Source organism: Mastomys coucha, unplaced genomic scaffold (genome assembly GCF_008632895.1).
Source record: "Mastomys coucha isolate ucsf_1 unplaced genomic scaffold, UCSF_Mcou_1 pScaffold5, whole genome shotgun sequence".
NCBI lineage: Eukaryota > Metazoa > Chordata > Mammalia > Rodentia > Muridae > Mastomys > Mastomys coucha.
Window position 1 is genome coordinate 105,743,415 of NW_022196911.1, and position 11,961 is coordinate 105,755,375.

At 47.4% G+C, this 11,961-nt stretch overlaps 1 protein-coding gene across 9 annotated transcripts in view; it reads left to right on the plus strand.

Annotated features, from left to right (window-relative positions):
• Arsg (arylsulfatase G) overlaps window positions 1-11,961 on the plus strand; it is a 145,477-nt gene that overhangs the window by 45,814 nt on the left and 87,702 nt on the right. For 6 of the 9 annotated variants that reach the window (XM_031354545.1, XM_031354548.1, XM_031354549.1 and 3 more), the window contains one exon: window positions 4,321-5,190. In XM_031354545.1, the coding sequence (XP_031210405.1) occupies window positions 4,973-5,190 (218 nt within the window). In that variant the 5' untranslated portion in view covers window positions 4,321-4,972. The other 3 variants (XM_031354543.1, XM_031354542.1, XM_031354546.1) reach the window with 3 other exon arrangements.

Genomic DNA, 11,961 nt, shown 5'->3' on the forward strand with positions numbered 1-11,961 from the left:
ACCTTTCTTGCTTCAGTTTCCACAGCTCCTCTGTTTTACTTTTCTCCCTGTTCCCCTCCCTTGAACAAACCAAAGTGGTGCACAAGGTAGGGATTTTTGTCTGTTTCATTCATGGCTGCGTGCACGGTACCTAGGTTAAAGCGCTAGCACACATGTGGCGAGCCAATGATCGAGTGCCTGGGAGAACCACCCTTGACCTCATGTGGACAGCTGGTGCCCAAGGCCCCTCCTGGTAAGTCCCCATGTGACTCCTGGCCCCTTGCCAGTGAATAGGCCATGCCCTGAGTTGGCTGGCAAAACAAACAACAGGACTCTGCAATCAGACACTGACTTCTCCTTTCTCCTTTGTCTTTCTTGGCCTCCGTTCATCCGAAAAAGCTTCGTTTCTGGAAAACCAACAGAGCCCCGAGCCAGAAAGGTCTGTCCAACCTCCTTGTTGTTTCAGCTGTTTTCAAGGTTCTCTAGGAGGATGCTTGGCCACAGGGAGGGCTGTGGGAAGCCAGGGTCAGGTGATGGAGTGGACATCCAGGCCGAAGTTACTCAGGCACTGTTCACATCTGCAGATCGCCTTAGAGCATGCACGCCTCTCGGCCGAGAGCCTGTTCATGGGGGAAAGCTGACCTTTAACACACCTAGCAACCTTGCCTTATAGCCAGGCTCAGGGGCTGGGGGGTGGGGGAAGGGTAGGTGATGGAATAGCACCTGCTTAGCATGCGTGAGGGGCCTGTGTTCAACCTCTAGAATCCCATCCAACCAACCAACCGAGTCATGGGTAGAGAGAACGTGAGTTGCTGGGGAAGTGGATTGGTGGCTGAGGTTTGTCTCTACTGCCTAGGGAAGTAGAGTTGATGACGCCTGCTCAGCCAGGATCTATCCCTGGAGTAGGTGGCCTTAATTTTGTGACGTGTAGAGAGATGAGTGGCCCAGTACCTTCCACTGACGTGGAGAGAAGAGTGAATGCTTAGTTTGTCGAAGACGCCTCCCTTGCGGGCACTGTTGGGAGGAGAGCTCCATGCCTGTGCCTGCCCCTTTTCCCTTTTCCGTGTGCACATTTATGTGGCGTGTGTCTGTCTGTGACGGCACATGTGTGCCAAGAGCAGAGTTTAACCTCAGATGGCTTTCCTCAGGACACTAACGACCTTGTTTTATGAGGCAAGGGCTTTCACCCGCCTGGAACTTGATAATTTGGTTAGGCTGGCTGGCCAGAAAGCCTCAGGGACCTGTGTGCTGGGAGGAGCAGCCCTCGGCACCACACTGATCTTTGTGTGGGTTCTGGATTTGAACTCGTGTCCTCACACTTTCATAGCAAGCACTTTACCATCAGAGCTCTCTCAGTCACTTCGGTGGTCTCTCTAGCCCCTCCTTCCTGAAAGAGAATCATTCATAAAGACCGAGTTGGGAAAGTGACATCAGATCACGTCCCAGAGCAATACACGGGGGCCATTTTCTTTAGAACAAAGATATGTAGAATTTCAGTATGAGTCTTCTCTGAAGCCTTGTGGTTCAAGTCCACCTTTTGACCAACTACTTTGTGTCTTCCCTTTGGTTAAAGAAAGTAAATGAACAGAAAGGGCTGAAATGTCCCCTTGGAAGTATGGATGTGAAGAATTCTGCAGTAGTCTGGTGGCTAAGTGACCTCATTTCTATTCTATGAAGATTCAAAGTGCTGCATTAACGCCTCCTTTCAAAAATCCTCAAAAGAATGCCTTGCCATGGAACTCCGAAAGAAAACAAATCTATTTTGATTTCCACTTTAATTTTAGCTTCCTTCTTAAATGAATTTCCCCCCCTGGAATTCTTGTAAGGTCAGGTCATCCAGAGATGGATTATTGACCAGAAATGAGGCCATACTAATGCCTTAAGCCAAACAGCTTTAAGAAGGAAAGTCTCCGGGGGCTGTGGCTCATGGGTAGAAGCCAGGAGGAGGAGGCCGGGGATTAACCAGCAGGTGAACAAGTACTTATTAAGCACCCTCCTTATGCAAGAGTCTTCCAGAAAGGGAGAAGTCTTTGGGATCTCAAGATCAGTGAATACCACTTGAATAATCAAGTGTGAAGTAAGCCCTTTTGGGAAATGGAAGAGTTTGCATTTCCAAACAGTCGGCTCGTGGGCCTCCAGATGGGACTTCTGTTTATCTTGAATGAGGATGACTCTGTTCATGCGTTTGCTTTTCATCGAGATCTTCTAGAATTCCCATCCGTTGAAGCTAACGGTGGGGTTAGCTGGTCACAATGTCTGACTGTGGGAATTGGCTCAGTGGGTAAAAGGAGCTTGCCACCGAGCCTAACTGCCTGAGTTTGATCCCTGGGACCCACTGGATGGAAGGAGAGACTTCATTCCTGCAATTGTCCTCTGGCCTCCACATGTGAGCTCCACGGTTTGTGCGGACGAACATAGGCACGGAAACGTGTAACTAATCATTATTTCTTTTTGAGATGGGGATCTCACTTTGTAGTCCAGGCTGGCCTAGAGTTTGCTAGAGACCAGCCTGGCCCCAAAGTCATTAGAGATCTACCTGCATCCGCCTCCCAGGTGCCTGGATTCAAAGAAACACACCACTATGTATGGCTCACAGAGAGACAGAATTTGAAAAAAAAAAACCAAACATTTTTTTATTAGAAGAAATAGCATGTGAAAGAGCTTCAGCCTCTAGCGATTTTATCCACTGCAGATTGGTTCTTTGATTAATCTTCCAGGGGTGGAAGGCTGTTATTTGCTCTAGCATTTCAACACCGTGTCACCTTCCAGGTTTAGAGCCTTTAAGTAAACAAGGAGTGACTCGACTGTATTCTCAGCTCTATTTGCCCCCTCCAGCTGGACATCTGACCTCCTGTCTCAGAACTTAAGTCTGACACCCTTCGCTTTCAGGTTTGCCCACCGGAACTGAGTCATGTCCAGTTAGGCCACACAGTTTCCTTTTTCTTCTAGGCCTTGAGTGATATTTTTATCCCCCAACATCTTACTCTTCCAAGAGTGAACCAAGGACAAGGGGTGTAGTTCTCACCTGGGAGCTTGCTCAAGTTCCTATCTCAAAGCCAGGTGTGACGGCTCACACCTGCAGTCCCAGAGCGAGAGAAACAGAAGGAGGAGGAGGAGCAGGAATTCAGGGTCTTCCTGGGCTGTGTATTGAGTTTGGGCCACATGAGATCCTGTCTTGAAAAATCAGTCCAATGAACAGAAAATGGTCCCAGCCTTCCTGCTGAATTTGCTGCTTTGTCTTTGTTTTTTGAGAGTAGGTCTCTGGCTGGTCTTCAACTGGCTATGTAGTAGAGGATGACCTTGAACTTCAGATCTTTCTGCCCCACTCCCACCTGCAGAGTGCTGGGATCCTGGATACATGTGGCCATGCACAGTTTATGGAATGCTGAGTATTGAACCCAGGGCTTTCTGAGTGTGACTGCTAAGCAACCTGAGCTATATCCCTAGCTCTGAACTTGCTATTCATGTGCACACCCATGTATGGGCATCTTTGGCTAAATGGTGTTTGACAGCAATGCCTTGTGCATCTTGTGTGTGCTAAATCGCAATGAACGACACCTTCCAGTCCTAGATTTTTTTACTAAAAATGTCATGATTAGAATGTACAAAGACATGTTTCTATTTATTCTTTGGGATTTGGGGGCCAGCATTTAATTATGAAAATTACAAACACAGAAAAATAGAAAGCATTCTACAGAGATAACTTGTATCCTCCACCTACATCTATTATAAAATTTGTTTTCACAAGTCTTTTTTATTTTTTTACCCAAATTAATTTCTCTGGGGGAGGCTGTTTGTTTGCTTTGAGATAGCATCTTATGTGTCCCAGGCTGGTCTTGGAGTAGCTGGGAATTACTTTAAACTTCTGGTCCTCTTGTCTCTATGTCACAAGTGCTGGTACGACAGTCAAACACTAACCACACCTGGTTTTTGAGGTGTTGGGGGATCGAACCTAGGGCTTTGAATAAGCTAGGCAAGCACTCTATGAACAGAGTTATAACTTCAGTCTCCTGGATTAATTCATGCCAAGAATTTCTTGCAGAAACATTTAGGTCATAACATGGCCATTCTAAATGATTGTGTCTTGATCATGGGACTTTTTTTTTTTTTTAAAGCTCTTTCTTTTAAAATTCTCAATGAGTTTGATCATTTGTGGTGGTAGGGATGGGGGAGGCACTCCGGGAGGGTTAGTACACTGGGAGCTAGCTGGTCCAGGGTACTGGGGGCTTAGTTATCTTCATTTATAGCATGTGTGAATTGCCAAGGAGTCATCTCTAATGTTACTGCCAACCCTGTTACTATAGGTCCATTGCAAATATTATTGCCATTCCTGTTTTCCAGGGGGACGAAACTGGTGAGCCAGTTAAACACCCGGAGAAGAAGGAAAACATCTGTTGGCATGGAGAAGTGATTATTTTCCCAAGCTACCGAGTGAAACACCACAGACCTGGCTGTTCCAACTCTGGTTTCTTGTCAGTTTGTGTTCCTTCAGGAAACCTTAGAGAAACCTCCACCATCTGGGACTCAGAAACTCCTTTGGGGGCTGACTGTGGCTTCTAGAACATCCAGGTGTTCTGCAGATGTGAGACTGTATCCCGTCCTAAGCAGATGCGAGGCTTGCGTTGTGGCCTTCGCCTCCCTGAGTGCAGAGGGTCACCTCTTTGCTAAGTGGCCAAGAGTGGTTATTGACATTGATGTCTGAATGCTGCACCCAGCCAGTCAATCTTATTAAGCTGTGATGAGAAAAAAACATCTTGAGGGGACCAACTCAACTTAGGGATGACACATTCCTGGGTTAGGATTCCATACGGGGACCTTATTTCTGTAGCCCCTACCATCCCCGTAGTCATTACTAACACCAGCATGTTCTTGACAACTGGACTCCTTGGTGACTTCCTGCACTGAAGGTGAACAAAGAGAAAACTCTTCGAGCAATTCATAGTGGTGGTCAGTTATCACTTAACCTAGACAACAGGAGTCTGTGTGTCCTACCATGGGCTGGCTCTTTCTAAAGGTTTCGCTGGTTGGCATGGCTTTTTCTGGATTTTTCTACCCTCTCGTGGATTTCTCTATCAGCGGGAAAACAAAAGCCCCCAAACCAAACATTGTGATCATTCTGGCTGATGACATGGGATGGGGTGACCTGGGAGCAAACTGGGCAGAAACCAAGGACACCATCAATCTTGACAAGATGGCTTCTGAAGGAATGCGGTAAGTCTTGAGAATGCCAAGCGAAGCTTTTCGTCATTTCAGTTTTTGTTGGGGGTGCAGACAGTATCGAAGCTTTTTATCATTTCAGTTTTTGTTGGGGGTGCAGAAAGTGTAAGTACTTTTTTCTTTTTAAAGATTTATTTGCTTTACTCTGTAAGTTTGTTTTGCCTGTGTGCATATATGTGCATCATGTGCATGCATGTCTGTTGGACCCCAAGGAACTGGCATCACAGATAAGCCAACATGTGGGCACTGGGAATTGAACCCAGGCCTCCTTTAAGGGCAACAAGCATTCTTACCTGATGAGCCATCTCTCCAGCCCTGATAAACCCTGATCTCCAGCAGGTGATGAGTCTATGTCACTTTCATTACTTTATTGATTTGTTGTATTTGAACCTGGTATAGCATCATACAGACATCTGCCCATGTCCATTCTTAATTTCCTATCATCCATCTGTATGTCCTGAGTTCATCTCTCTGCCCATCATCCTTTCATCCTCCAATCAATCATCCATCCACGAATCCATCCATTCATTTACCCATCATCCATTTGTCATCTGTCCATCCATCAATCCACATATCCACCCACTCCACCCATCCGGCCATTTACTTGGTAAGATGTATGTAGGTTAGGCATTGAGAATTTGGAAGTAGACAAGACAAAATTCCCTGCCCCCTAGTTACTTTCCAAAAGGGAAGACAGGTAGAGGAAAGTAGACAGTCAGGTTACACCTGTGCTCACACTGTGGGTTTTGTGGAGTCCAGAGGAGAAGGATGCTCAATCATAGGATGGCCTATGTCTAAGGGACAACAAAAGGGAACTCGTATGTGTCTGACAGGTCTAGTGTTTACAGGGCAGCCATTGCAAAGTCTCATTCAAATCCCAGATCCTTTCCTCACTTAGATGGAGAGCAAGTGTCAGAGCTTGCAGACTCCTTTGAGTCCCCCAGACTTTCTTTCAGTCAGTTTTTGTTGGTCTAGTTGGATGCAGGGGCATGGTTGGCCAGCATGGATCCTGTTTGTGTTTTGTAAAACAACCTACATTTGGCTCAGTGGGAATGGTTCATGCTAGCTGCTAGGGACAGCCTGGGGAACATCTCCTTAGAGTTTCTGCCTCAGACATTCCAGAACTTGGAGCTTTCCCTCTTCCAATCACTCAGAGGCATTAAAAACCCAAACCCCATAAAACACCCCACAAACTGTTTTTCTCCTCTGCCTCTCCAAATTGTGGCTGGCTTCAGTTGTCACCTGCTTAGGTGAGCCTCCCTTTACTGACCTGTGTGGTGGGCACTTCCTGTCTATTTCCTGTTTCGAGTGCTGCTCACCATTTAAGTTTCAGTTCTCCATATGTCAGGTGTTCTCCACCCTTGAAGCTCTACATGATGAGTCTTTCCATAGCTGACTATATGGGTTATGTTAAATAGCAGCCCCCCCACCCCCTTTCCAAATTCACATCTACCCAGTGTAAGTGTTACAGTTCTGAGAGGGAAAGTGTAGCAGCTCTGAAAGGACAGGTATCCTGGCAACCAGGAATCAAAGAGTGCCACAGAGTCCCACTGCACAGCAAGCCTCACATGAGAGTTACGGGGAAAGACACAAGGGCGTGGCTGCCTCTGCTTAGGTACAAATGGGGAAGGAACTGAACTGGAGGCAGACCTCACGTAGGGTTTCTTGGGGGTGGAGTTTTACAAGGTAGGCATTGGTGGGATTTCAAGTTCTGAGTTTAGGGTGAGCCCAGGGATTAGTTGAACTTTGCGCTCGGGATTGGTGGGTTCCCAAGTTCCAGTGACTGGTGGGTTTTCAAACCTGGAAGTGAGCTTCCAGAAGAAACCAACCCTGCCGAGATGTCATTTAAAATCTCTGGCTTCCTGCACTGGTGCTTCAAGCCGCACAGCTGTAATTTGTTGCATCAGCAACAGACACACACAGACACACACAGACACACACACAGACACACACACAGACAAACACACAGAGACACATACACACAGACACACACAGACACACAGACACACACAAACACACATACACAGACACACACAGACACACACACACAAACACACACAGACACACATACACAGACACACACAGACACACCACACACACACACACACACACACACAGACAAACACACAGAGACACATACACACAGACACACACAGACACACCACACACACACACACACACAGACAAACACACAGAGACACATACACACAGACACACACAGACACACACAGACACACAGACACACACAAACACACATACACAGACACACACACAAACACACACACAGACACACATACACAGACACACACAGACACACCACACACACACACACACACACACACACACACACACCACACGGACACACAGACATACACAGACACACACAGACATACACACAGACACACACAGACATACACAGACACACCACACACACACACATATACACACACCACACATACACCACACACACAGACACACAGACACACACACATACACACAGACACACACAGACACACACACACCACAGGCCCTTTCTAGCTCTGGGCTTCAGAGAGAAAAGTAACTTGTCTTCTCCCTACCCCTGGTGCAAACACAAGGCTTACTGTATGACGAGCAATTAATATCTGCTCATCAGTAGATGGACTTTAGAGCCAGGCATCATGGGGCTCACCTGGACTCTCAGCTCGCTGGAAGCTTTGTCAGGAAGATGGCAAGCTTAAGGCCATCATATCTCAGACACTATAGAGTGTGTGGGAGCTGGCTGCCATAGTTTTTAAAATGTCAAGTGACATTTTATTGTTATTATTATTGTTTATTTGTTTCAAGACAGGATTTTGCTGGGCAGTGGTGGCGCACGGCTTTCATCCCAGCACTTGGGAAGTAGAGGCAGGAGGATTTCCCTGGTCTACAGAGTGAGTTCCAGGACAGCCAGGGCTACACAGAGAAACCCTGTCTCGAAAAACCAAGAAAAAAATAAAAAGACAGAATTTCTCTGTCTAACATTCCTGGCTGTCCTGGAACATGTTCTGTAGTCCAGGCTGGCCTTGAACTCATAGACTTCTGTCTGCCTCTACCTCCCAAGCACTGAGACTAAAGACATGCACCGCCATGCTTGCCATCCGTCTTGAGTTTTATGTATTGAATTCCCTCCTCCCTCCTTGCCCCAGGGAGACAGTTTCTCCAGATAGATCTCCCCACATACCTGGCTTCTAAATTTTTAAGAGCTTCTCCTTGAGTATTCCAGTGGGTTCTCCAAGAGACATCTGGATCATTATTTAAGCTGAGACCTGAGATGCTCAGTCACCTCTTTTCCAAGCTGCACCCCCCCCATGCCCGACTCTGGGCAGAGGTGGGCCAGGTGCAAGCCCAGTCTGGTGGGGACTCCGTTATTCTGCTAATCTGAGCCTATGATGATGGCCAGGTGGGTGGCGTTCTGCCATGAGGTCAGTGGCTTTCCGTTATGTGTGTTGACTACGTGAAAGGCAGGCTTCCAGCTAAGCCATGGCTGATGCCGGCTACGGGACTCATTTCTTAAATGTTGTCTACCTTTTTAATTCTTTTATTTCTTGATTTTTAAAAAAAATACACGAGGCGGGCACTTACACTAAGGCAGGGGTTCTCAGCCTGTGGACCTCAACGCTTGCAGGCGTCGAATATCAGGTATGTCGCTTATCCGCTGTTTACATCTCGATTCACAGCAGCTGCAAAATTACAGTAACAATGACATAATCTTACGGTTTGGGGGTCACCGCAAAGTGGGGAACTGTGTTAAAGGGTCAAAGCATTAAGAAGGGGTTGAGAACCACTGTGTAAAGCAAGCACGTGGAAGTCAGGAGACAACTTATAAAGGAGCTGGTTCTCTCCATCCACCTTATGAATGCTGGGCTCAAATGCTGCAGACTGACCTCAGGTTCTCACCCTTGCAGGGCACACATTTCACTGCCTGGGCCATTGTCACAGCCTACCCTCAGGGGTTTTATGAGAGAAAGAGTGTGACCATGACTGTGAGAGAGGCGTCCTTGCCAGCCCAGCCCACACAGTGCCTTTCCTGCTTCGCCCTTCCCGTTTGCCAGGCTGACCCGGGTAAGCCGAGAGCTTGTAGTGCGCATGCTTACTCAAGCGCATCGATTGGCAGCCTGCTCACTTTGCACCTTGCTCTTACTTCCTGTGTCTCTCTTTAAACTGGCCCCCAGTTTAGTTCTGGGTCAAGTCAATGCCACTGCCGCTAGTGGTTTTGGGTAGTAGCTTAGTCACGCGTCAAAGATCAATCTTCACTACTCAAAGGTCAGAGGCTCTCAGGGACTTGAGAAGTGTTTCTAAAAAGGGGTCTCAGTGAGTAATGAATTGAGCTGTCAATTCAGCCAAAGACCTGGTTTAATTTCTGTTCTCAGAATTGAACACATTTCCTGTCACCTCAACAATCTCCCTCCCTTGCCCCTCTTCCTCTCTCTCCTCCTCCTCTCCCTTCTCCCCATCTCCTGACATGAAACCTTGGCAGTGTGTGTGTGTGTGTGTGTGTGTGTGTGTGTGTGTGTGTGTGAATGCTTATAGTGACCTAAAGAGCATGCCAGCCAGTCTGACCTCTTGTTGTCTGGTAAGAAGAGAAAGCCTCTGGCCCTTAGCCGTGTAACCCCTCTGTAGGCTGACACACATGTAGGGGTGGGAGGACCCTCACTGGGAGTAATCCTCATTTTTCTCTGACCTTCGACATCTACTTCCGTTCTGTCTCTGAGCTTGCAGCATTGTGGGACAGGCAGCTTTCCATCTTTGCTCTTGAGTAAATAGGTCAAATGGACATAAAAGTCACCTCACGAGCACACGTCAGACCAGACGAGAGGAAGATAATAAGAAGGACCTCATGCAAGCTTTTCCCTCTTGGCTCTGTTTAATAGATGGGGACATGGAGAGACACAGTGACCTAGATGGTAATGAATCTCTAACGGAAAAGAGGAAAAAGGAACTGAAATATTAGCCAATGGGGCCTTGGTGTCTCACGCCTGCTTAACCAAGCATGAGATCAAAGATGCCCATTCAATTGTTATGATGAGTTTCTCTTTAAGACTTGGGAGTGCAGTCATTCTAGTACGTCTCCAAGAGCGATGAGATCAGCTCTCGCCTTATAGATTCAGATTCCTAATGGCCAATAAAGATAAGAAAAACCTTTTGAAATTCAGGGTGGTGTGTATCCAGAACAGAGACTTCTGCCCATCCCCTCGCTGGGGTGCATTCGGGATGAGCCAGATGTAACAGACTTGGCAGCTTAAAGCTAGCACAGCCTTACGCGTTGGCCCCCAAGAGAGGGGAGGAAGGATCTGCGCTGGGCTTCTGCTCTTTTGCTCCGTACTCTTAGAGGGACATCGGGGCTGTAGGAAGACAAGGGCCCTTGGGTAAAAAGAACTAGGGAGGCAGAAGTCTGTCACAGCTACTTTCTGGTTGTGATGAAACATCTAACAAACCGCATGGAAAGATGAGTTTCTTGCCATGGTTCACAGTTTGAGGGCATGGTCCACTGGGTCAGAGAGTCTGAGGCCGCCAGCAGGAAGCAAAGAGAGAAGAGTGCGCTAGCTCAGCTCCCTTCCTCTTTATTCGGTCTGGAACCCCAGCCTATGGAATGACGCCCCCCACATTTAAGACGGCTATTCCCACCCTCAGTTAACCTAATTTTTTAAAAAATCCCTCACAGACAAGCCAAGGGTTCTGTTCCATGGTGACCCTAAATCCTGCTAAGGTGACAGTCAAGATGAATTGAGCAATGTTGAGACCTGAAAGGCGAGTCTTAACCAGATAAAGGCGGGAAAGGTACTCCAGGATCAACAGATGGGTAGTGTATTCTAGAATACTTGGAATGGCTCAAAATGTTAGCAGGGAGGGCAAAGGAACATGTTGTGGGGTCCCTTCTAGGGGACAGTGTCATCCAGGGTGCTGCTGATGGAGAACCATGTGAGGTCCAGGAGGCACTGAGCTGTCCCAGCATGCCTTGTGATTGTGCATGCGCATATATGCTCACAGTGGGAATGTGGAGATAGAAGGTTTACCCAGGACTGGACTTGCCTCCAGGAGTCTTATTTGGAAACAACAAGCAAACAGAACTAGACTGTATATTCATGAATGGGGCATGGGAAGAACAGCGGACCACAAGTCGCCACCTTTTGCCTGTAGTGGACAGGAAGTGTGTGCATCATTTATCCGGGTGTAGCGGTGTTCTTAGGTCATCTTCCCATTTAAGAGAAGGTGATGTGGAGGCTGAACCAAACTGTCAGTCTCTTTAACTAAGCCATCTCTGGGGTTAGTTCCTCCCAACCCCGTCCCCTTGACCCACAAACGCCACAACAGATGATCTTAAGAACCTATTTCCTCCCCTCCCCCCTCAGCCTTTAAATTATGAATGAAACGAAGGTAGTTTTATTCCTGTCACATAGCAATTTAGACAGTTGCCACCGGGAGCCCAGTCATGCCATCTATTCTAAATTCTTTGTAAATGAAGGCTGGGCACGCTTGCAGCCTGCAGTGTGGCAGTCTCTCTGTGGCACTTTCCAGCGCTCTTTCCCTAATTCTAATACGCATAATTTATGCAACGGCAAGTTGCTTGGCTACTGCCTAGCTGTGTCTTAATTTGTTCTGATTTTCTTGTTAGCAGCCCGCTGTAATGTCTGGCCTCCCGTTTCCAGCTTTGCTTTACAATGTATTCGAAGACTTTAATGAGGACCCCTGTTGGCGAACTGGCCTGAGCCTGCCCAGAGAGACTTGGGGAAGAACAACCACAGC